Source organism: Carettochelys insculpta, chromosome 14 (genome assembly GCF_033958435.1).
Source record: "Carettochelys insculpta isolate YL-2023 chromosome 14, ASM3395843v1, whole genome shotgun sequence".
Taxonomy (NCBI): domain Eukaryota; kingdom Metazoa; phylum Chordata; order Testudines; family Carettochelyidae; genus Carettochelys; species Carettochelys insculpta.
In genome coordinates, this window is record NC_134150.1 from 3,874,164 (window position 1) to 3,897,762 (window position 23,599).

The 23,599-nt window shown below is 47.5% G+C and overlaps 1 protein-coding gene across 1 annotated transcript in view; it reads right to left on the reverse strand.

Moving 5' to 3' along the window:
- Nucleotides 1-312: 312 nt before the first annotated feature.
- DRC7 (dynein regulatory complex subunit 7) overlaps nucleotides 313-23,599 on the reverse strand; it is a 32,184-nt gene continuing 8,897 nt past the window's right edge. Inside the window, exons 6-17 of the mRNA XM_075008915.1 lie at nucleotides 23,315-23,533; nucleotides 20,831-20,953; nucleotides 19,027-19,099; nucleotides 16,702-16,830; nucleotides 15,289-15,417; nucleotides 11,484-11,710; nucleotides 10,362-10,577; nucleotides 9,376-9,486; nucleotides 4,653-4,763; nucleotides 2,704-2,898; nucleotides 791-930; nucleotides 313-598 (exon numbers count right to left, since the gene is read on the reverse strand). Coding sequence (XP_074865016.1) covers nucleotides 505-598; nucleotides 791-930; nucleotides 2,704-2,898; nucleotides 4,653-4,763; nucleotides 9,376-9,486; nucleotides 10,362-10,577; nucleotides 11,484-11,710; nucleotides 15,289-15,417; nucleotides 16,702-16,830; nucleotides 19,027-19,099; nucleotides 20,831-20,953; nucleotides 23,315-23,533 — 1,767 coding nt within the window. The 3' untranslated portion in view covers nucleotides 313-504. The remainder of the gene's footprint in view (nucleotides 599-790; nucleotides 931-2,703; nucleotides 2,899-4,652; nucleotides 4,764-9,375; nucleotides 9,487-10,361; nucleotides 10,578-11,483; nucleotides 11,711-15,288; nucleotides 15,418-16,701; nucleotides 16,831-19,026; nucleotides 19,100-20,830; nucleotides 20,954-23,314; nucleotides 23,534-23,599) is intronic.

Below are 23,599 nucleotides of genomic sequence, written 5' to 3' on the forward strand. Positions count from 1 at the left end.
CTGCATGGGGGAGGAGGGGTGGGGCTGAGTTCCTGCCTCTGCTCCCAGGGGATCGTGGCTCCTGAGCTAAAAGAACTGAACCATGATGTCACTGGCTAAAAGACAACCACGCCCCTTGACTCAGTGGTAACTGTCATGTAAATGGGCCTTAAAACAGCAAGGTAACACGAAGGAGACAAATACGCTAGCCTGAAATACTTAACACAGGAGAAAAGTTTCACTAGGAGAACATTTATAGGGGGAAAAAGGGATAAATGAAACACATGGAAATGAAACATTGAAAACAAGGTCATTCTGCTTTATACACTTGGCACTGTAGATCCCAGCAGCTCCTGGAGAAAGTTGCACAGAGGCCCTGAAGGGAATTTGATCAGTGAGGCCACAAATGGTCCCTTGAACACAAGTAGGAGAAAGATGTCACCTTTCTCTCCAGCAGCTCCAGCCAACACTGGGTAGGTTCCTGCCCTGATTCCCAGAGACTCTTGTGAGGGAACACGGACTATATCAGATGTTAAATTTGAGATACTCAGCCAGGCGAGGATCCTTGCACAATTTCTCTTCCAGTTCTATGTACTTTTGTGGTGCCATCTCTTTATGTCTAGAATAAGAAGGAAATCACAGGAAGAAGCTGGACTGTATTTGATGATGATCTGATTAAATGGAATATTTTCAGAGGATGACGTTATCCCACACTTGGCATGCAAAGCCCCAGTGAATATCCACTTGTACCTCCCCCTTAATTCACTCCAGTCAGACTGCCACACGTTCATTCAATACTCCGTATTATTACCTGTTAAGCCGCATTTCCAGAATGTGGATCCGGAACATGGCATCAGAGCAGTAGGTTAGGTAGGCATCCTCATCCTCCAAGGTCATAGACAGCTGGTTTTGCTGGTACCATTGTTGTTTCTTTTGCAACTCTTGTGTCTCCTGATGGGACAGAGGAATAAATCAGGGTTTGAGGGAGATACAGATGTAGCATATCAAAGGCTTGGTCCATACTAGGCAGGTAAGTCGATTGCAGATATGCAATTCTAGCTAGTCTAGCTATGGCAATTGCATAGCTAGAATTGACTTATCTGCAATCGACTCACCTGGCCATCTTCACAGAGGGAGGTTGACGGGAGATTTCTACCAGGTGCACTCAATCAAACTCTGGAAGATCGACTGTGACTGGGTTGATCTTCCACATAATGTAGTCATACCCATAGTTAAAGGAATCAAAAGAAGGAAAAAAGAGCAGACAAGAATAAATGTTACACTGGGAAGAAAAGAAGATGAAGACATGATGAAGACATGTAGGACAAGTAAGCAAAATATGGAAAGCAAGGGAAGGAGAGAGAAACATAGAAGAGTTGTCTCCTTGGGGATAAGAGACTTTGGGGTCAAATTCTGCATCTCAGCATCCACCAAGGTGGCTTCTCGCAAAATAACTATAGACCCAGTTTGAGATCTATCTTCGAACGGGGGTGGGGCAGAAAGGAGAACTAGTCAAACCAGTCTTACAGCTATATGGCCAAAGGGCTCCCAGTCAGCTGGCTCAACCTCCATCCTTTCCACCTCACAATGCTTAGATGGATGGAGCCCTGTGTGAGCCATATCTTACATAGCAGTGATTGCCCTGTAACCTCACAACTTCAAGCATTGGTGAGACTCCACAATTCTTATACTGGGTAATAGCATAAACTGTGACTTTACAACAACATGCTGTTTACAACAGACGATAGCTTATTGCTTCACCTGCTCCCATCAGGCTTTGTTTACAAGGCATTACATATGCCCACCTTTGCATTTTCATGCAAATGATCTCCAAAGGATACATTCCCCAAATTCTTCAGCAGTAGTGAGCTCCTGCTGGCAATTCCTTACATATAAATCTACTAAATTTGGTCCTAGAGCTATTCTGCCCTTTGTTGTCCTTGGGTAAAGACAGAGAAACATGAAAAAATGTACAGCTTCTTCCTAGACAAAGATGATGGAGGAGTGTTGCTTTTTCACATAAGCTGTGTCTACACTAGAGAGTTTTGTTGACAAAATTCGCCGAGCGTCCACATTAAAAATGTGTTCTGTCAACGGTAAATCGACAGAACGTGGCACTTTTGTCGACAGCCTTCTACCTCTCTCCCATGAAGCAGAGTGCCTTTCTTGACTGAATCTGCTGGAAAAAAAAAAAGCTGTGTGGATGCTGGGGGGGTGTGGGGTGGGGGCTGGGGCTCTGTTCACAAGGCTTCTGGGTCATTGGGCTGTCTGGCCGCTCTTTGTTGACAGAGTGGATTGCTTTTTTGATCCACTGTGCCATCTGACCACAATCTCTCAACCAAAGTTTAGTCGGAAGGTCTCTTATGATAGTAACTTATGTTGACAGTAACAGAGAGGAAGCCGTGCTAGTCTATACACTATCAAAACAAAAAGCAGTCAAGTAGCACTTTAAAGACTAGCAAAATAGTTTGACTCTGTTCTGGTCTGGCTATGGTCTGAAGAAGTGGGTCTGTCCCATGAAAGCTCACCTAATAAACTATTTTGCTAGTCTTTAAAGTGCTACTTGACTGCTTTTTGTTTTGATTATGTTGACAGATGGCTGTAGTGTAGACATAGCCCTACAGTAAAATGAAAAGAGACCTCCACGTGGCCCGCTCCCAAAATAAAAGGGACCCTATGCAGAGCTGGCCCCAAGGAGTGGACAATGAGAAAATGGGCATGTACCTCCTCAAACCGAGCTTGGATGAGGTTGGCCTTCTCAATGAGTCGGTGCTTGAAATCATTCAGGCAGTCTTCCTTGAGGCGCAGGGCTTGCCACTTGGTCATCTTCTCCGTGCTGCCCAATTGAATCATGAAAGGTGCCAGGTAATCCAGGTCCTGCTCCACTTGTCGCTGCCTCTCTTCTTGCATCAGACGCTCCTGGAGGGTAATGGTGAGAGAAACGCATGCCAGAAACATTCCTGTACATATCTTACTTGACTGCTTGCTTTCCACCAGGCGTTTCTTGTACAGGTTTCTTTCTCCCTAAACTGCAACTCCCTCATCCAGCAACATCTGTAATCTGGCATGATTTTAATTTCCCATCATCCCCTAAATTTTGTTTCCAGCCACCAGCCCTGGCTCTCAGTGTTCTGTGCTGTTCTTCAGCTGTAATTTACCCCAAATGTCTTCGAAGAGCCCAGCAAGCAGTGGAAATGTTGGTAATGCTGCAAGACAACATTGACCTCCCATGGTCCAGCAAATTCTCTTGTCCAGCACCTGTCAGGTCCTGAGGGTGCTGGATGAGAGAGTTTCAACCTCTACCAACCATTTCCTAGCAGAAATCCAAATCTGATTATTATTCTGTTACCTCGTTTTTGGCTGTGTGTTTTAACAAACTACCCACTCCCCTAGAATCTAGAATTTATCTCATACATAAAGTGTTATCTCCTCTGGCCTGGGAAGGGCTCCACCAGATACACTGTCATTCTAGTTTGACGTGGTTTAGAGTGGAGGATTGTGTTGCATTTGAAATCTTTCTTAACAACGTCGACCTGGTTGAACTGGCTGACACACATTTGCTTCTGGATTGCTTGTCTCAATTTCCTGTTTATCATAGAATCATAGAATCCTCAGGCTGGAGGAGACCTCAGGAGGTCATCAAGTCCAGCTCCCTGCCCAAAGCAGGACTAACCCCAACTAAATCATCCCAGCCAGGGCTTTGTCAAGCCAGGACTTAAAAACCTTGAGGGGTGGAGATTCCACCACTTATCTAGGTAAGGCATTCCAGTGCTTCACCACCCTCGGTTCACAGGTACTTGACACTTAAACTCTAGTATCTCTTTTTATTAACTTTGTCATTGAGAGTATTGACATTGGAACTTATTATTGTGCCCACTTTAAAACCCACACCAAAGAAGCATCTTGTAGAGAGCTGGAATTTGTAAACAAGCCCCATAATGACCTCAGATAACTAGACTGGAACATCCTTATGTTTGTCCAGAAACCACACATGGTAATTCCTCAAGAGATATCCTGGACCAAAGCCAATACTGTTGTTATAAACAGGATTAAGAACTATGGTGTAGAACCGTCTATTCCAAACCTTGTACTCGGAGAAGAAGCTGATCTTTTCCCAACAAAATGAAGCAGGTTTGGATATAATTATCCAAACTTCTCACCTATCTCCGACTACAATTAGTTTCATTATTATTAATTGTTTTTATTTATGTATCAAACTTAATAAATATGTAATTGTGCTGATGACGTGTTTCTTTCAGAGAATCATAGACATAAGGAACCAGATCTTGGACTGATATATATATATATATATATATATATATATATATATATATATATATATATATATATATTGTAGCTTCATGGAAGTCAATGGAGATATGCGGCTTTCCACCAGGCAAGGAGCTCACTCAGGGTGTTTTAATGGTACTAGAATGGACTCTGGTGCTAGTCCCTGAGAAGGGACGAATTTGAGCTGGGATTTCTTTTTTTCCCCACTTGTAATGAATTCTAAATCCAACCCTGCTAAAAAAACCCCTAGAACTGGATATTGCTGATCCACTCAAACCAACGAGGTTCATCTCATGGTTCTTACTAACACCTGCCTGTAGCACAAGAGATGGACAATGGAATGAAAACTGTTAGTTTGTTTGTTATTAGATACAGTTGCCTACCATTGTCTCTCGCTGTTGTTTGCTCTTTTCATTCCTCTCTGTGTCGTACATGGAAACCGTCAGCTTGCTGGCAGCTGCTTCTTCCTGCCGGATCTTGAGAATTTCTAACACCTTCAGTGAAATCAGAAAATGAAAGCTTTCCTGATATTTCCTCAAAGTCTGGAGCCCCCCATTTGGCTGGTCTGCTTAAAAGAACAGGTGTTAGGGTCTGCATGCAAGGGCTGTGGTATGACCTTACAGTATGAGTTTATACACGTTAGCTAGGGCGCAGCCGATATGTATTCCTATGCTGAGGATAGATCAGCATGCCCAAAAGAATATCATTTTAAAGAGTATTAGTAACAGAAACTTGATCTCTATTGTCTGAAATTTTCTACAGACACAAATTCTCAGGTCTTTCACAGAAAGGGCCCACCCCACTGAAGTGTTCACTGTCCTGCTTATGTATATTGAGCTTCTTGATGTCTGCTCTGTGTCCATTTATTCTTTGGTTTTACCCAGTCTGTCCAACGCACAGAGTAGCAGGGCATAGCTGGCACATAATAGCATATATAATGCTGCTGGAAGTGCACAATAATGTACCTTTGATCTTGTAACTAACATGGTTAGGTGCAGTGATGGTATCACCAGAATAAATATCAAAACAAAAAGCAGTCAAGTAGCACTTTAAAGACTAGCAAAATAGTTTATTAGGTGAGCTTTCATGGGACAGACCCACTTCTTCAGACCATAGCCAGACCAGAACAGACTCAATATTTAAGACACAGAGAACCAAAACCAGTAAGCAAGGAGGACAAATCAGAAAAAGATAAACAAGGTGAGCAAAGCAGAGAGTGGAGGGGTTGGGGGGGAAGATCAAGAATTAGATTGAGCCAAGTATGCAGATGAGCCCCTTGATTATCTTTTTCTGATTTGTCCTCCTTGCTTACTGTTTTTGGTTCTCTGTGTCTTAAATATTGAGTCTGTTCTGGTCTGGCTATGGTCTGAAGAAGTGGGTCTGTCCCACGAAAGCTCACCTAATAAACTATTTTGCTAGTCGTTAAAGTGCTACTTGACTGCCTTTTGTTTTGATAGTGTATAGACTAGCACGGCTTCCTCTCTGTTACTATTCAGAATAAATATGTGGACAAAGTTGGCAGCGGGGTTCGTTGGAAGGAAATGTTCCAGAATTAGTATTACCGTGGTGTAGCCTGTGATTTGCTGGTGAAAATAATTTGTGTTGTGGAGCAAAAAAAATTTAAAAACAGATTAGCGCGAGAAATTTGTGAGTTGAAATTCATATTCAAATTCGACACATTTATACATGTTATGAACAGAGACATCAGTTACCTTACGGATTACAAGGAGGGCTTCCCTTCCTTTGCTGCTCGTAATTATCTCAGGCAGGATGCTTAACATCCCCCTGCCCCTCATCCTCCTCCTTCAGTTCTATGTATTTGATTTGTCAGTTTTTATTGCTTTTTTTTTGTCCTCTGGACTTATAAATGTCAGCCTGGATTGGAAATGAGATTGATCTAATGAAGTGGGTCTGTCCCATGAAAGCTCATCACTGAATAAATCATTTTGTTAGTCTTTAAAGTGATACATTTCTGCTGCTTTGTTTTGTTAGAGTCTATAAGGTGCAACAGGACTTCTTGTTTTTGAAGATACGGACTAACAGGATGAAGTTTAATAAGGACAAATGCAAAGTGCTCCACTTGGGAAGGAACAATCAGTTTCACACATACAGAATGGGGAGAGACTGTCTAGGAACGACTACAGCAGAAAGGGATCTAGGGATTATAGTGGACCACAAGCTAAATATGAGTCAACAGTGTGATGCTGTTGCAAAAAAAGCAAACATGATTCTGGGATGCATTAACAGGTGTGTTGTGAACAAGACACAAGAACAGCAACGAAGGGTCCTGTGGCACCTTATAGTCTAACAGAAAAGTTTTGAGCATGAGCTTTCGTGAGCACAGACTCACTTCATCAGATGCTGGTCTTGGAAATCTGCAGGGCCAGCTATAAATAAGCCAGAGCAAGGGTGGGGATAACAAGGTTAGCTCAGTCAGCAAGGGTGAGGCTTACTACCAGCAGTGATCTGGAGGTGTGAACACCAAGGAAGGGGAAGCTGCTTTTGTATTTAGCCAGCCATTCACAGTCTTTGTTTAAGCCTGAGCTGAGGGCGTCAAATTTGCAAATGAATTGTAGCTCAGAAATTTCTCTTTGGAGTCTGGTCCTGAAATTTCTTTGCTGTAGGACCAGACTCCAAAGAGATATTTCTGAGCTACAATTCATCTGCAAATTCGACACCCTCAGCTCAGGCTTAAACAAAGACTGTGCATGGCTGGCTAAATACAAAAGCAGCTTCCCCTCCCTTGGTGTTCAAACCTCCAGCTCAGCTGCTGGTAATAAGCCTCACACTTGCTGACTGAGCTAACCTTGTTATCCCCACCCTTGCTCTGGCTTATTTGTACCTGGCCCTGCAGATTTCCAAGACCAGCATCTGATGAAGTGAGTCTGTGCTCACGAAAGCTCATGCTCAAAACTTTTCTATTAGTCTATAAGGTGCCACAGGACCCTTTGTTGCTGTTACAGATCCAGACTAACACAGCTACCCCTCCAATACAAGACACGAGAAGTCATTTTTCCACTCTACTCTGCACTGGTTAGGCCTCAGCTGGAGTACTGTGTCCAGTTCTGGGCACCGCAGTTCAAAAAAGATGTGGAGAAACTAGAGAGGGTCCAGAAAAGAGCGACAAGAATGATTAAAGGTCTAGAGAATGTGACCTATGACAAAAGGCTGAAAGAAATGGGCTTGTTTAGTTTGGAAAAGAGAAGATTGAGGGGAGACATGACAGCGGTTTTCATGTATCTAAAAGGGAGTCATAAGAAGGAAGGAGAAAACTTGTTCTTCTTGGCCTCTGAGGATAGAACAAGAGGCAATGGGCTCAAACTGCAGCAAAGGAGGTTTAGGTTGGACATAAGGAAAAAGTTCCTAACTGTCAGGGCGGTCAAACAGTGGAATAAATTGCCAAGGCAGGTTGTGGAATCTCCATCGCTGGAGATATTTAAGAACAGGTTAGATAGATGTCTATCAGGGATGGTTTAGATAGTACTTGGTCCTAACATTGGGGCAGGGGGCTGGACTCGATGGCCTCTCGAGGTCCCTTCCAGTCCTAGTGTTCTATGATTCTATGAACTCAGCTACCCCTCTGAGGCTTGTCAGTCTGATGACATTAGGAACCCTAGAAGGGAAAGAGGGGTGTCCAAGATACATTGATGGACTTATAAATCTTATCGTAGAATATTTTGTGGCCCTTTACTTTGCCACCAGACTGCCACAATCCTCTTTAGTACCTAACCAGCTGCTTCCTCAAAGCAGTTTTCACCTTCAGATCTAGTGGTCATCTCTTCCTCTGCTGTAATAGCTATGCTTAGTCGGTTCTCTACAGTCAGTGTCAAGGGTGCTTTGCTCCATGTGATTGCAATGCGTTATTGATTATTTACGATGCATCTATTTCAAGGTAATTCTTCCCTACAGATAACACAGTGGTAAGCACCTCAATGCTGTGGCCCGGGTCAACTTAGAAGCAGTTAGTTAGCAATTAGCATTTAACCAAAAGAGAGATCTTGGTGTCATTCTGGATATTTCTCTGAAAACACCCACTCCATGTGTAGCAGCAAGCAGAAAGGCAAAAAGTATGTTAAGACAGAAAATATCTTATTGCCTGTATATAAATCCATGGCAAGCCCACATGTTGAATACTGCGTAATGATGTGGTTGCCTCTGCTCAAGGAAAGATAGAGTGGCGCTTGAAAAGGTTCAGAAAAGGGCAGCAAAACTGGTGTGGGTTTGGAACGGGTGCCGAATGAAGAAAGATTAAAAAGACTGGGGCTTTGCAGCTTAGAGAAGAGGACACTAAGGGGGGATATAGACCTCCAGCATAAAATCATGACAGGCATAAAAAAAGCGAATAAGGAAAAGTTATTTAGTTGTTTCCATAAGAACTCGGGGTCACCCAATGAAATGAATGGGCATCTGGTTTAAAGCTAACAAAAGGAAGGTTTTCGTCACACAGTGCAGGGTAGGCCTGTGGAACTCCTCGCCAGAGGATGTTGTGAAGACCAGGACTTTAATAGGGTTCAAAAAAGAACTAGATAAATCGATGGAGGTTAGATCCATCAATGGCTATGAGCGAGGGCGGGTAGGAACGGTGTCCCTAGCGTCTGTTTGTCAGAGGCTGGAATTGGCTGACAGGAGAGGGATCTCTCAGTGATGACCTGTTCTGTTCACTCCTTCTGGGGCCTCTCGCTTTGGCCACTGTGTCTGGGCTGGATGGACCTTTGGTCTGACTCAGAATGTTCTTGGGGGTTCTTATGTACAATTTCTAGGATATTCTTCTCTTCCCTGTTCCGGTCAGCGGGCAAATGGCCAATGTGGTGCTAGATATCCCGATTCGTACGCTCTCTGTTGCAGACCTTGGCCCCTAGAACACGGACGAAGAGCTAGGGATGTCTCTTCAGAAAAATTCCAGTGAATGATCTGCACAGAACAACGGCAAGCCATGATTTGTATATTCTAAGGCGGAGACCAGCATTGTGGCCTTACAGCGCTGCTTGCTGCTTAGTTACTGGATAGTTTGTGAACATATGACACAATGTGAAGAGATGGTTAGTTGAACCTAGCTCTAGTCTCCTGAAATACTTTGGCAATAGCAAGGAGCCTTCCCCCCATCACCTCTGTTTGAGACTCCCAGACTTGATGCTTTGACTGCTTCTCTGCTTCCATCAGCTTCAGCATCATTTCGTACAGATGCAGCAGCTTCTTGTTCTTCTCCGAAGATCCCGCCTGAAGACAAAAACACCAGTGTCAGCGGATGGGGGAGTCCCCCACACTTGCGGAACCAGATATGTGGTTGGTGTAAGCTGGTATGTTCCGCTATCTTTAACAGAGGTGATTGATGCCGTCTGAGAATCTGACTCATGGTTAACAGCTAATTTAGCCCCACCTCGGTTTTGAATCTAACACATCACTGAGCTGGAAAGCACATTGTTCTCCTCTTTCCTCCTGCTGTGTGGCTAGAACTAGTTTTCTGCACAGTTGAGCTCACAGGGCAGCAGCTCCTCAGCTATAGCTTGTGTACTATTTTCAACCTGACAAAAAAAAAATTACGGACTTTTTCAAAAGCAATTAGACTGCATAAAAAAATCCCTTTAACTGATGGAGGGAACGTTCAGGACAGATGTCAAGATCACTCTGCATATCCATGGCAGAGATGGAGAGGGAACTCTCCAGTTACTGGTTTATTTTCCCTTGCTTGAATTGTTCCCCCAGGAGAGAAATGCAGAAAGAGGTTTCAGCATTTTCTTCAACAACTACCAGCGTTGAGCCTCAGAGGTACTGAAGTTGGGTGTCCCCATATCTAAGGGTATGTCTTCACTAGTGGGGATGTGCAAAATCGAATGATCAGGGGTTGAGAATCGACCCCTGTGCTCCTCAGTCTCACAAAGAGTAATCGAGGTCGACAGGAGTTTCTCCTGTTGATCTCCCTCAGTGAGGATGGCCAGGTAAGTCAATTGTAGATAAGTCCATTCCAGCTTTGCAATTGCCTTAGATGGAATTACATATCTACAATGGACTTTAAGGTCTAGTGTAGGTCTGGCCTCAGTCAGTCTTCCAACTTCTCTGTGTGTCTTCTCTGTGTGTCCATACCGTTGGAGTACCTGATAGCTGACGCACATGTCCGCAGTCATGACGATCTTGTTTCCCTTATTATCTACATCCTTCTGTTTGATGAACTCCTTCTTTGAGGCTGAGATGTAATTGTCTTTGCAATGATATGTCAGCATAATGCGCTCCTCCACGATCCTAAAGATGCGCTCGGCTACATCGTCATCAGCTGGCTTCTCTGGGTTTCTATGGAACCGCTCCTGGATTTGCTAGGAAAGGTTGGGAGAAGAGAAACGAACAATAAACAAGACTTGAGGGGGATTTGCATAACAGGGGAGAGACTGGTAAAAACCGGGCCCCGCTCTGAATCCAAGGTCTAGCAATAACATCATAAAGATTTTGGAAGAAGTGATGATGTTCAGATGAGGACTGTGATGCCATCACTCAATGCTAGAAGCACAGTCCTGCTGTTCTCACCTGCGACAGCTGAGGTGGTGAAGGAGTTGCTTAGTACAACAAGCAGAGCTGCTGCTTATGCGAGCAGACTCTACCCTTCAGGCACAAGGCCAGAGATGAACCATCTGCTCCATGCCTTGGAGAAGCACAGTGCCTCCAAGAAGCAGAAGAGTTACAACCTTCCCTTTCGAGCACCGCTATGAGAACCAGCCATGCTTAGGGTGGGGAAAGGGGTCATTATTATGGCTCTAATTCAAGAAAGCACTTAAGCATCAACTGGGTGTAAGTATATGCATAGTATCCATCAATTGTTTGGAATGCTTTCCAGAACTGGGCCCCAGAATTGGGATTTCTGACTCCCTGTGACTGACAAGGTGCAAATCGGAATACTGGCACCTTTCTAGCGAACCCCCAAACTGCCTCGTGTAGGAATAGTGAACACAGACCCACACCCAGTGGAGTATTTTGGGGTCCTCATGAATGTTTTTTGTCCTATCTCATAGGTCAAGTTTGGTTGCTCAGTGGAGTTCATGCCAAGTGGTCACAGGGTGGGGTTTCTGGCTCAGACTAGTTTGTATTTTTCACTCCTTTGGAGTTTTGCCTGGGTGATGCCAAGTGAAAATTAATCTGAACCTTCACACAAAACCATGCGCTCTGAAATTGGTACACTCAGAACAGCCCTAATATTGGTAATAGCCGGTAGTTCCCTCTTCCGATACCGTGATGGGCCGGGCGTTCAATTCGGTATTCGCGAGGAGCATCTGTGCTTTTTTTGTCCTTTTGCCAAACACCGTGTGCCGGTAGTGCAGGAAATCTGACCGCCCTTCGAAGTATTCTGTCATCTCGTCGGGGTTTTCAACCCGTTTTTGAAGGCCATCCACTCGCGTCTCGCTGTAAAACTCCATGGTGCGCTCGGTCTCTGGCACCATCGTCCTGTAGGTGTGCGCTAGGAAAGCCAGACATGCTGTGTGAATCTTAAAATGTCATAAGGGCACTAATCATCAATACAGACCTGCAAAATATGACAAGGTTTCAGCAAGCAGCATCTGTGGTGACAAGATCTGCTTTGTGTGTGCCCCGTTAATCACCGTGAAGCCTGCCTGTCCCAGGAGAGTGAGAGTGTGTCCACACAGCAAAGTTATTTCAAAATGACGGCTGCTGTTCCAAAAGAACTGTGCGAGCAGCTATGCAATGCGACTGCTATTTTGAAATAATTTCGAAATAGCACGTGTCTTATTTTGAATTTGGTAAACCTCATTGTGGCTGGGCCTGCGCTCGCATGCCTCTTTCGAAACAAAATAGGAAGACGGGCTCTTTCAAAGATGGGCCTTATTTTCGAAAAAGCCCCATCTACACTGCTTTTTTTCTTTCAAAAGAAGCTCTTCCGAAAAGAGCTTATGCAAATGAAGCACAAGATATGTAAATCAGGGCCTTTTTTGCATTTTCGATGTCTCTCCTTTGCGTTCTTCTTTCAAAAGAGGAATGCAAGTGTAGACACAGCCTGTATGAGGAATGGCACCTATTTTGAAATAAATATTTCAGAATAGGGGTTGTGTAGACAGGGGATAGGGGCTATTTCGACATAAGATATTCCGGAATAGCTTATGCTGAAATAACACTGCTGTGTAGACGTAGTATTTCAGATTAGCAGGGCTTCCAATCTGGAATGGCTGTTGTGTATAGACACACTATTTTAGAAAAAATTTGGCTCATTTTGGAGTTTCCCTGCAGTGGGGACATGTTATTCCAGAATATCTTATTTTGGAATAACTACTCTGGAATAAGCTATTCCAGCATAACTCTGTAGTGTAGACATACCCTAAGCGACTGTGAAATCCCCGGACTCCTGTGCACCGGCATGCTGTGGCTAACAGCTCTGAAGCACAGCACGGTCTACTAGGTCACCCCATCCCCACATGCCTCTGGCCTGGCCGGAGGTGGAGCCCTGACTACCTCTCTGGGGACCTCCATGCATGGGGCTGCCTTGGGGGTCTGCTGCATTAGTTACAGGGCTGATACAGGGTCTGCCTGCCCCAGAGCCGGGGAAAACGAGGAGACACATTGTGAGCTTGAGACTTGTCTCAACAGGAAAGTTTTACCAGTTAAACAAGTATTTACACTGGTCTAGTTAAACCAGAGTTTATGATGGTTTGCAGATTAGCTTAACCTTTTTCCAAAACAACATAAGCAAACTGGAAAGCCACTCTTCTTCTGGAATAAGCGTCCGCAGAGGGAGTTCTATATGGACTGGTTTTGGATTCCGTTCATGTTTAAATAAGTCCTGAGTAATTATCTGGTTCCTGATCTGTGCCTGGGGCAGGGGAACTGGCTGCCAGGGCCTTGTGGCAAAGCCACCATTGACCCTGTAAGTGAGAGGTGGAGGAGGAAAGCTGATACATTTTCATCAGCTTTGCAAAGCTGCACTCACACTGTGCATGTTTACAGGACCTTTTTTCCACAGACCTAAGTGTTCTTTGCAAACGTTAAACAAACAGCCAGCCAGGCATTCCAAGGAAACACAGGGAATGCTGGTCTAAGCCCAGAGAGCTTGGAGTGCTGTAATGGGTGTAATGCTGTGCTGGGGCTCTAGGTAGTGCTGGTAAAACCTTGTTCCTGTGCTGATCCCTTTATGCCAGATAGAACAGCTGGAGCACCATAAAGGAGCTCGGCTCTGCCTGGGGCAGGATTCTCCCAGGATTCAGCCCTGCGGAAGACAGCCCCAGGCTGCCCTCTGAGACCTGTTTGCATGCCTCCTTGTCCATGCTGGGGGGAAGCTGCTGCATGCTCTGCTCTAGCAGAGATTTCTGGCAGCACTGGGGCCACTAGGAGAGCCAGAGGAGGCTGCTATATCATAGAACACTAGGACTGGAAGGGACCTCGAGAGGCCATCGAGTCCAGCCCCCTGCCCCAATGGCAGGACCAAGTACTGTCTAAACCATCCCTGATAGACATCTATCTAACCTGTTCTTAAATATCTCCAGAGATGGAGATTCCACAACCTCCCTTGGCAATTTATTCCACTGTTTGACAACCCTGACAGTTAGGAACTTTTTCCTTATGTCCATCCTGAACCTCCCTTGCTGCAGTTTAAGCCCATTGCTTCTTGTTCTATCCTCAGATGCCAAGAAGAACAAGTTTTGTCCCTCTTCCTTATGACGCCCTTTTAGATACCTGAAAACCGCTATCAGATCTCCCCTCAATCTTCTCTTTTCCAAACTAAACAAGCTCAATTCTTTCAGCCTTTCTTCATAGGTCACATTCTCTAGACCTTTAATCATTCTTGTCGCTCTTTTCGGGACCCTCTCTCATTTCTCCACATCTTTCTTGAACTGTGGTGCCCAGAACTGGACAGAATACTCCAACTGAGGCCTAACCAGCGCAGAGCAGAGCGGGAGAATGACTTCTTGTGTCTTGTTCACAACACACCTGTTAATGCATCCCAGAATCACGTTTGCTATTTTTGCAACAGCATCACACTGTTGACTCATATTTAGCTTGTGGTCCACTATAACCCCTAGATCCCTTTCTGCTGTAGTCACTCCTAGACAGTCTCTCCCCATTCTGTATGTGTGAAACCGATTGTTCCTTCCCAAGTGGAGCACTTTGCATTTGTCCTTATTAAACTTCATCCTGTTTACCTCAGACCATTTCTCCAATTTATCCAGATCATTTTGAATTATGACCCTCTCCTTCAAAGCAGTCGCAACCCCTCCCAGCTTGGTATCATCTGCAAACTCAATAAGCGAACTTTCTATGCCAATATCTAAATCATTGATGAAGATATCGAACAGAACCGGTCCTAACACAGACCCCTGCGGAACCCCACTTGTTATACTTCTCCAGCAGGATTGAGAACCATTAAGAACTACTCTCTGGGTGCGGTTATCCAGCCAGTTATTCACCCACCTTATAGTAGCCTCATCTAAATTGTATTTGCCTAGTTTTTTTATAAGAATATAATGCGAGACCATATCATGCAAGACCATATCCTCAGAGAGATGTCCAGGTCTGTCTAACACAGACATCAACTTTCAAAAGGTCTGGGGGGGGGTTGCTCCGCCCCAGGCTCTGCATCAGGCTCTGCCCCCCCCGACTCCTTTTATCAAATCCCCATACCTGCTCCACCTCCACCCTAACACTTCCTGCCCTGTCTTGCCCCTCCCTTTCCCACAGCATGTCCTCACACTTGTCCCTTTCCCCAGCCTCCCGAATGCCACCAAACCGTTGACTGCTGCCGGCAGGAGGTGCAGGGAAGCAGGGGGAGAGGCTAATCCACAGGCCCCGCCCACAACAAGGTGGCCTGGAAGGCTGCGGGGGAATGTTGAGTTTCTGGTGATGTAAGCAGTGCTTACAAAAGCCCTAGGATGAAACCTTGATGAACCTGCCTTGCTTGGAGAATTTTTTGGTGCTGAACCAGTGGACTGTGTCCAGCAGTTTACAGTCCCATCTTGCAACTTTTTCTTTGCCAAAGCTGTCATTGGGTCCCAGAGTGCAGTGGCCCTGGGTGAGACTCGGTCTGTGTACCTTTGAGACCCTGGACGTGTCCCGGGCTGAAGTACTCCGTCGTCACCTCTGTTTTTTTATTCAGCTCTCTCATGGCCATCATGTCCTCTCTGTTTTTGAACCACTCCTTCACTTCCAGAACTCTGGTACCTAGCAGGAGAAGAAAAATCCATGGCACAGCCATGTGGCTCCTGGAAAATCCTGGACAGCATAGAATCCTGGGGTTGGAGGAGACCTCAGGAGATCACCAAGTCCAACCCTCCTGCCCAAAGCAGGACCAGCCCCAACTAAATTATGCCAGCCAGGGCTTTGTCAAGCCAGGACTTAAAAACCTCTAGGGATGGATGTTCCACCACCTCTCTAAGTAGCGCATTCCAGTGCTCCACCACCCGCCTGGGGAAAGAGATTTTTCCGAATATCCAACCTCGACCTCCTCCACTGCAACTTCAGACCATTGCTCCTTGTCCTGCCAGCTGTCACCACTGAAAACAGCCTCTCTTCATCCTCTTTGTAATCCCCCTTCAGGTAGTTGAAAGCTACTATCAAATTGCCTCTCGCTCTTCTCTTCTGTAAACTAAGTCTGAGCCCCTCAGCCTCTCCTCACAAGTCATGTGCTCCAGCCCCCTATTCATTTTTGTTACCCTCCGCTGGACTCTCTCCATCGCATCCACATCCTTTTTGCAATGGTGGGGCCCCAGAATTGGCCGCAGTACTCTGGATGTGGCCTTATCAGTGCCAAATAGAGGGGAACAATCACTTCCCTAGATCTGCTGGCAGTGTCCAGCAGGGGATTGGAAAGGATCCCAGTGGTCCCCGTGAGCAGCGCATTTCTGCGGCTACGCAGGAGAGATTCAAATGCTACCCAACTGATCAGCAGAGCGCCCCCAACTTGGTTTGTTCTTTTACTGGTGGTGCACATTTGCATATGTCTCAGCGCACATAAAATGTATTCCGCCCGTGGACGAAAAAGATTAGCAGGAAAAATGGTCACTTTGTGCTTAAGCACATGCTTACACAGACCACGTTAAAAGTCTCCGTGCCTGGCTGCATCAAGCCAGCACTGCTTTCTACGAACCTTACAGCTCCCCTGCCTGCCCCCTACTTGTGACCCCCAGCTGACAAAGCCCTTGGGAGTAGCACTGAAGCAGACCAGAGGGTTGAAAGCGACCAGTGAAACTGACCAGCATCAGAGACATGTCTTAGGGCAGAGTTAGACTCTGGTCAGAGGCCCCAGCAGTGCTGCAAGCTGTAGGGTTGGTAGGGGAGCCACCATGGCAACCTGAAGAAGGGGCAGGGGGAAGGAAGGGAAGGGAAGGGGACAAGTATGAAGTGTGAAAGGAGGGGGAGAAGGAACGGGAGAAACAAAGGCAACATCTGTTGCCCTGGCAACGCCCTATCCTATTCTGTCTCTCGCGGACCATTCCTCGCCCTTACATTCCGGGTCCTTGTAGATGGTGAGGCGTTGTACCAGCCCATTGCTGGTCAGGTAGGGGGCCCATTTCTCCAGCCTGGCGTTCTTGTACTGGATCACTTTCTTCCCTTGGGGACACCGGGTCTCAAATTCTGCGGACGGCAAGAGAAGGATTTAGCCCCAAGAGCTGGGCCCACAGGAGCAGAGCTGCTGGTGCCTCGCAGCTGCTACCAATCCTAAAAAGAATTCACTTGTGTGAACTAAAGGACTCAAGGCCTTGCTCCTTTTTCACACCCAGCTGCCAGAGGTTATGTCTGCATTTCATGGAAGATCGTCCCAGTCAGGGTCGATCTTCCAGGGTTCTGTTCAAACGTACCTGGTGGGGAGGCACAAAATTGAATGATCTGGGGTTGGCGGTTCACCCCGTACTCATTCTCGTGCGGAGTAAGGGAGGTCGACCAGGTAAGTCGATTGTAGATAAGTTGATTCTAGCTGTGCCGTAGCTAGAATTGCGTATCTGCAATCCACTTTAGCGTCTAGTGGAGACCTGGCCTGAGACTCTAACAATATCCTTACTCTTCAGAAGGAATGTTATTCCTGCTACGCTCCATGACTGCAGAACAGTGGGGTTCCGTCCGGGGGGGCGTTACCCCTCTGTGGACTTCGGTGAACATAGGACCTCACAGGACTGGGGCTGACCCAACTCTCCTTGGGAGCTGGCTCGGGTCTTTAATTTGTATAGTCTGAAAATACTGCAATGGATTGTATCGGGGTGGCCAACCAGTTACAGACTAAGAACCAGAACAGCTGTGGGAAGAGAGCAAAGAGCCATGAATTACATGTTTATTTTTATATAACTATCTATCTCTCTATAGATAGCTCAATAATAGATATCTATATATACAGAGAGAAAGAAAGTAAATATATAATATGTGGCTCAATGCCCTCCCCCTCCCCCACAGCCAGGCACCCCCAGCCTCCCACTTCAACCCAATTCCCCACCTTCCAGAACCAGGCACCGCCCCAGCTCTAACCCAATCCCCCGCTGCCCTCCCCCAGAGCCAGGCACCCCCAGCCCCTGCTCTAACCCAATCCCCCCTCCCCTCCTCCAGAGCCAGGCACCCCCAGCCCCTGCTCTAACCCAATCCCCCCTCCCCTCCTCCAGAGCCAGACACCCCCAGCCCCTGCTCTAACCCAATCCCCCGCTGCCCTCCCCCAGAGCCAGGCACCCCCAGCCCCTGCTCTAACCCAATCCCCTCCCTTCCTCCAGAGCCAGACACACACCCCACCCTGGCTCTAACCCAACGCCGATGACTCACCAGACCCGCTGCCATGCCCGTCTCCCTCCAAGCACTGGGGTGCGTGCACAGAGCGGCTGTGAACACTCCCAACACATGGCTCCGAGCAGGAGCCACATTTCATGTCTCAAAGAGACCCGTATGGCTCAAGAGCCGTGGATTGGCCACCCCGGGTTATACGGCCTGGCCTGTTACCTCCGTGTCTCCTCTGCTAGTGACAATTGCATTAAATTAAAAAAAAAAGACACAGCCCTGGGGGTGTGGGTGCCAGAGGGGTTAGCAACAGGATGGGGAGCCTTTCACTTCTTCATGACTGCTTAGCCTGCGGGCAGGACACTGTTAAATGTTCTCCTGCCTTTCCCATTCACAGGTCATTTCGCTAGGGGCAGCTCTGGAGTAAAGTTCTTACCAAATATAAAACAGTAACAGAGAGGAAGCCGTGCTAGTCTGTACACTATCAAAACAAAAAGCAGTCAAGTAGCACTTCAAAGACTAGCAAAATAGTGTATTAGGTGAGCTTTCGTGGGACAGACCCACTTCTTCAGACCATAGCCAGACCAGAACAGACTCAATATTTAAGGCACAGAGAACCAAAAACAGTAAGCAAGGAGGACAAATCAGAAAAAGATAATCAAGGTGAGCAAATCAGAGAGTGGAGGGGTTGGGGGGAAGATCAAGATTTGTTTACCAAATATAAGATTTTCCTCTCATGGCACCTGCTGGCCAAGGCTGGCAAAATACCTTAATGAATTAAGCATCACAACCCAACAGGCATGATCTAGACACATACTAACAATCCATAACACTTACATTCATCCAGACAACAAGCAAAGGAAGCAAACAGGTCCTCTGTCTGTACTGGGCGGCAGAGGTGCCTAATTTAGGAGGGTTTGGGGAGAATGGATGGGCACAAAACACAGCTGTGTAATTAAATTAAAGAGCTTAATTACTGTGCATCCTGATTTATGGCTGTTTCGCTGCTTGACTATGTTATAATAAAGGGTCACAGAAACACACAGAACTGGGTCACAGTGAAGGGAGAATAAATACCTTTCCGAGATATGTGAATGGGTTCCACCCAGGATGGCGGCATGTCAAACGCCTTCTCCTCCTCTTCCTTATCCTAGCAAGGCAGAGCAGGGGTTTCCATTAGGAGGGCCATGCCCAGAGCCGACCTGGCAGTGATCGCCCGCTGTGACAGGCAGCACAGGTCTCTGGAAATTAGACTGTGGTTCAAACTGGTTATACACGTCCGCAGATGACACAGCAGGGGTGGCTTGCATGAATTTACATGCACTCGCTGGCCCTGAGGCTACAGTCCTACAGAAGAACAGGAGCCACACTGGGTCAGACCAAAGGTCTATCGAGCCCAGAGTCCTGTCTTCCGACAGGCCAATGGCTCATGCCCCAGATGTCCTGCTGCAAAGTATGGTATACGCTGTCACAGTTGCAAGAGACGCAGGAGATATGGACGCAGGGGAATATTTGCATCCCACTGTTCACACTAAAACTCAGATAGGTTGTTTAGTCGATACTATTCTGAGCTGGTGGGACACTCCTGACCCTACACGTCTGCAGAGGGGATGCTCCATGATGCTTCTGAGCTGACTGCTCCTGGATTTGCCATTTAAAGGAGCATTGCTACGCAGAGCTGTCCCGTCCATAGGATGAGGTGCGCCGGCTTCCCTTGGCCTCGTGCTTTTGGGAGCCCAGATGGGCTGCCCCAGCCATCACATGCATGGGAGTAGGGGCGGATTACTTGGGGCTGGGGGCTTAGCTGGGGCCGAGGGTTGTGTGCCACTGTGGTGCCCCAGTTGCCACGTGGTGGGCACCCATCCCTGCTTTGCTGCAAGCCCCTGGTGCTGCTATGGCTGCTGCAGTCCCAGGTAATCCCCAGCCCCATTGCTGGAGGAGGAGGTAAGGGGGCAGGGCTGGGCCAGAGCAGGGGTGGGATGTGGCCTGGAACATGGGGAGGGCCCTGTGCCTGGGGCACTGGTAGGGGTCTGCCCCAGACCCTACCCCTTCCTCGGGATGGCCCTGTTGCTATATTCACTCCGTCCCGACATACCCACACCTTGCCATTAGCAGGCCTTAGCCAGGGCCTCAAGGACTCACTTCCTTTCTGTTTAAGCTCCTGCTGGATGTGGAGAAGCTCAGGACTGACTGAATATGGCAGTGCTCATTAGAAGCAATGCCTTGCTTTTTTATTTCACACCGCCTGAGAGAAGCTCTCACATACCACCGCGATGGGCATTGTCTGAAGAGATTAGATAAAGGGAGAGAATGTTCTGATGTCATCCCCAGGCTATCGCACTGTGTCCTTCATACTAAGTGGTTGTTCTTCTCAACACTCTTTATTTTCTCTTGGGACTATTCTAACAACACACGTACCATTTCCAGATCCACGTTCCTCCAGCCCCAGGGGGGTTGAGAAGTGGGTAGAAGATAGTCTGGAAAACTGTAGACTTGAGCTTGATTTTTAAAAAAAGAAATTTCATCCTGGGCAGGCGAGGGCCCGTCAGGGCACATGGGTCCCAGCCAGCAGGAATCCAAGCAATCAGAGCTTGGCAGGGGTTGTACGCTAACAAGTCCACGAGCACATAAGATGACAGTGGTACCACTGTGTTGCAGATCATGGTCACAGGGAAGTACTAGTAACAGCAGCACTCGAATTTAGAGCCTAATACTCCAAAAAGCCCAAGTCCCCCTCACCTGAGCTAAAGGCCAAGGTCTACTAGCTCTACAGACACTGAGGCAGCTCTGATCCTGTCCAGCAGAGGGCAGAGGCCCACTTGCACATACACTCATCAATCTCTTCTATGGAGGAGTCCCAGTAGGAACACAGGAGACTTACGAAATCATCCAAATCCTCATCAGCTAACTCCTCTTCCTCCTCTGGAAGCAAGAGCAGGGGCTTGTCAGTCCCCGGCAGCATGAACTCCCACCGCACTGGGTCCCCGAGGTCAAAGGTGAGATCCTGAGAAGGACAGAAGGGCCAGGTTTGGCCATTAAGGCCTTGCCAGCTGAAGATGCTACCACCAAAAGACACAGGACCTGCTGAGCATCACTCTACTGCACGCTCCTCCTGCTCAGCAAAAGGCGTTCACGGCCCGTTGGGACCTGGCGGAGTTCTAAGGATTTTTCTTCCGAGGGGAGCGAGGAAATGAGGAAGGCTGGGGCGAAACTCTCCCAGCTGACTGCTGCATTAGCAGCTTGTTCAGCGCTCCAGGGCCTCCCCTCCGCTTTAAAGCCCGTGGACAGCACTGTCCCGGTGCAGGGACCGAGGGGCAGTTCCTGATGTCAACTGAAGTATTCCCAACGGCTGTTTTAACATGTGCCCTGGCTGCCATGGTCCCAGGGCTCAGCTGCTGCTTGAGGGCTCAATTTTGGGGGAGGGGCCAGGGGGAGCAGCAGATAACCTTCCACAAGGCTGCTTGCTTTTCCTGCTGGTCCCCTGGCTGTCAGGGAGCGAGGGAAAAGTACGTGGCTTAAGCGCATGGCTCTGTCTCCTGGCCAGTGATGGGAGGGAGCAGAGGAGTACTTCACGCAACCTTTGTATTTTCCCCTCACTCTCTGACAGTCAGGGGAACGGGAAGGACAGCAAGTGGCCTCCCAATACACACAGATGTCCCCCTGTTGCCCTCCCAAAACAGCACCATTCCTGCTGCTGGGGAATAGCCACAGGGTGGCAACACCTTAGCCACGTCTGCTCCCAGCCCTGACGCGCCTCCGGAACTCCCACTTGTTGAGGGAAAGGCCGGGGCTGGATTACGAAATTCTCAGGCCTAAGCTGTATCGAGTGTCAGGGGCCCCATGCCGTAAAACCCGAATTTCTGATTGTCACAGAAGGGACACTGAATCGACAAACACAAAAGCTTTATGTTTCCACAGGAGAACAGGCCGAGGGTATGTCGCTGAACCGCCACGAATAAGGAAAATTATCCTTCTTTTCAAATGAATGTGAAAAAAACCCATTTGATTAATTTTGTTCGAGAAATACAAAATTTGTCCAGACTGCACCCAAAATACATTTGCAAACGTTGACTCTGATTTCGTTTTCTCGACCAAGTAAGGCAGGGCTGGGATTTTAACTTCCCCATACTGGAAAACTGAAGTGAAAGTTCCTGAAACTGCCAGAGGGCACCCAGCACAGATTTCTCCTCTTCAAGAGCCACTGAACTCCAGCCCATAAGAAAATCACCTGCAAACTCTCGCCAATGAAGCATAGCTAGCGTGTGCTTTTTAGCTCAAAGGGTAGGGGCTGATGCAGAGGTTCCAGGGTCAAGTCTGCCTGCGGGTGGTTACAACTGGGGGCTTGTCCAAGATTTCAACAGGGTTTCTGAAGCTCAGGATGTGCTTCCTCAGCTAAGGGAAGTGTATAACCCAGGCACTTAGGCGTGGTTCACTGTCTCATGTATCAGAGAGGGAGCCGAGTTAGTCCGTATCTTCAAAAACAACAAGAAGTCCTGCAGAACCTTATAGACTAACATATTTTGGAGCATCAGCTTTCGTGGGCAAAGACCCGCTTTGTCTGATGCAGGAGTGGGGGTGGGGGTTCAGAGGAGGATTTAAAGAGGGAGTGTCAGTCAAGGGGAGGGCCAGAGCTGACAGGTCTATTTAGCCAGGGTGGAAATGGCCTGTTATCGGCAGTTACTGCGGAGTTGTGAACATCAAGAGAGGAGAAAACAAGTCAGTTCAGTCGGGGGCGGGGGGGAAATGGCCCATTATCCGTAGCTAATGTGGAGGTGTGAACCTCAAGAGCGGAGAAACTGCTTTTGTAATGGGCCAACCACTCCCAGTCTCTGTTCAATCCTCGTCCCATGCAGTGGCACCTAGGCCACATACAGAGAGAAAGCATGGGGCTCTTGTGGCTTGTAGTGCCTTTATTTATCAACCGATGCTGACAACATTTGAAATGGGGTCAGTTTTGTTTTGTTTTGAGCCCCCTCCTATTGCAAGGCTCTAAACTGGAGTTTAGTTTATGCCTTAATCCAGCATCGGAGTGGGCCCACAGCCAGCTTTGTCTCCTGTGGATATTGCCCCGGGGGAGGGAGGTGGCTGGCAATGGTGGCTTCACAGACACATCCCACTGGCTACAGCTACGTAAAGTGGTCAGAACGGACCAGTGAATTGTCTACACCCTGCGTCTACATCTGCCTTGGGCACTGGCCCAGGGCAGCAGCAAAGGCTTCTGGATCTCAAGCCAGCATAAGCAGAGCTAAGGGGAGGAAGGGGAAATGCAAGAAGGGCCACCTTGCAGGGCTCCATTTTCCCCATACCTCCAAATCCAGCTGCTCATTTCCCCACAGGGCAGGAACCCTTAGAACGGGAGAGGTACCTTACAGCCAGCCCGGCAATCCTGCATATTGACCCAGTAGTTCTTGTGGTTCCAGATGCTTTCGATGCCTAGAAAGTGGTTGTCGTCGATGCTGTAGCTCTGTGCAGTGAAGGGATCGATGAAGAAGCTCTCCGGCACCTCCCGCTTCCCCGACAAAACCAAAACCCAGGCATGGACACGTAGCCCACGCAAAGGATCTGGCTTTGGCTTTTCCGCTTCCTGCAGTGCAGAGCAGTTATCTGAAGTTACAATCCAAGCCAACAATTGCATTTGGTCTTTCTCTGA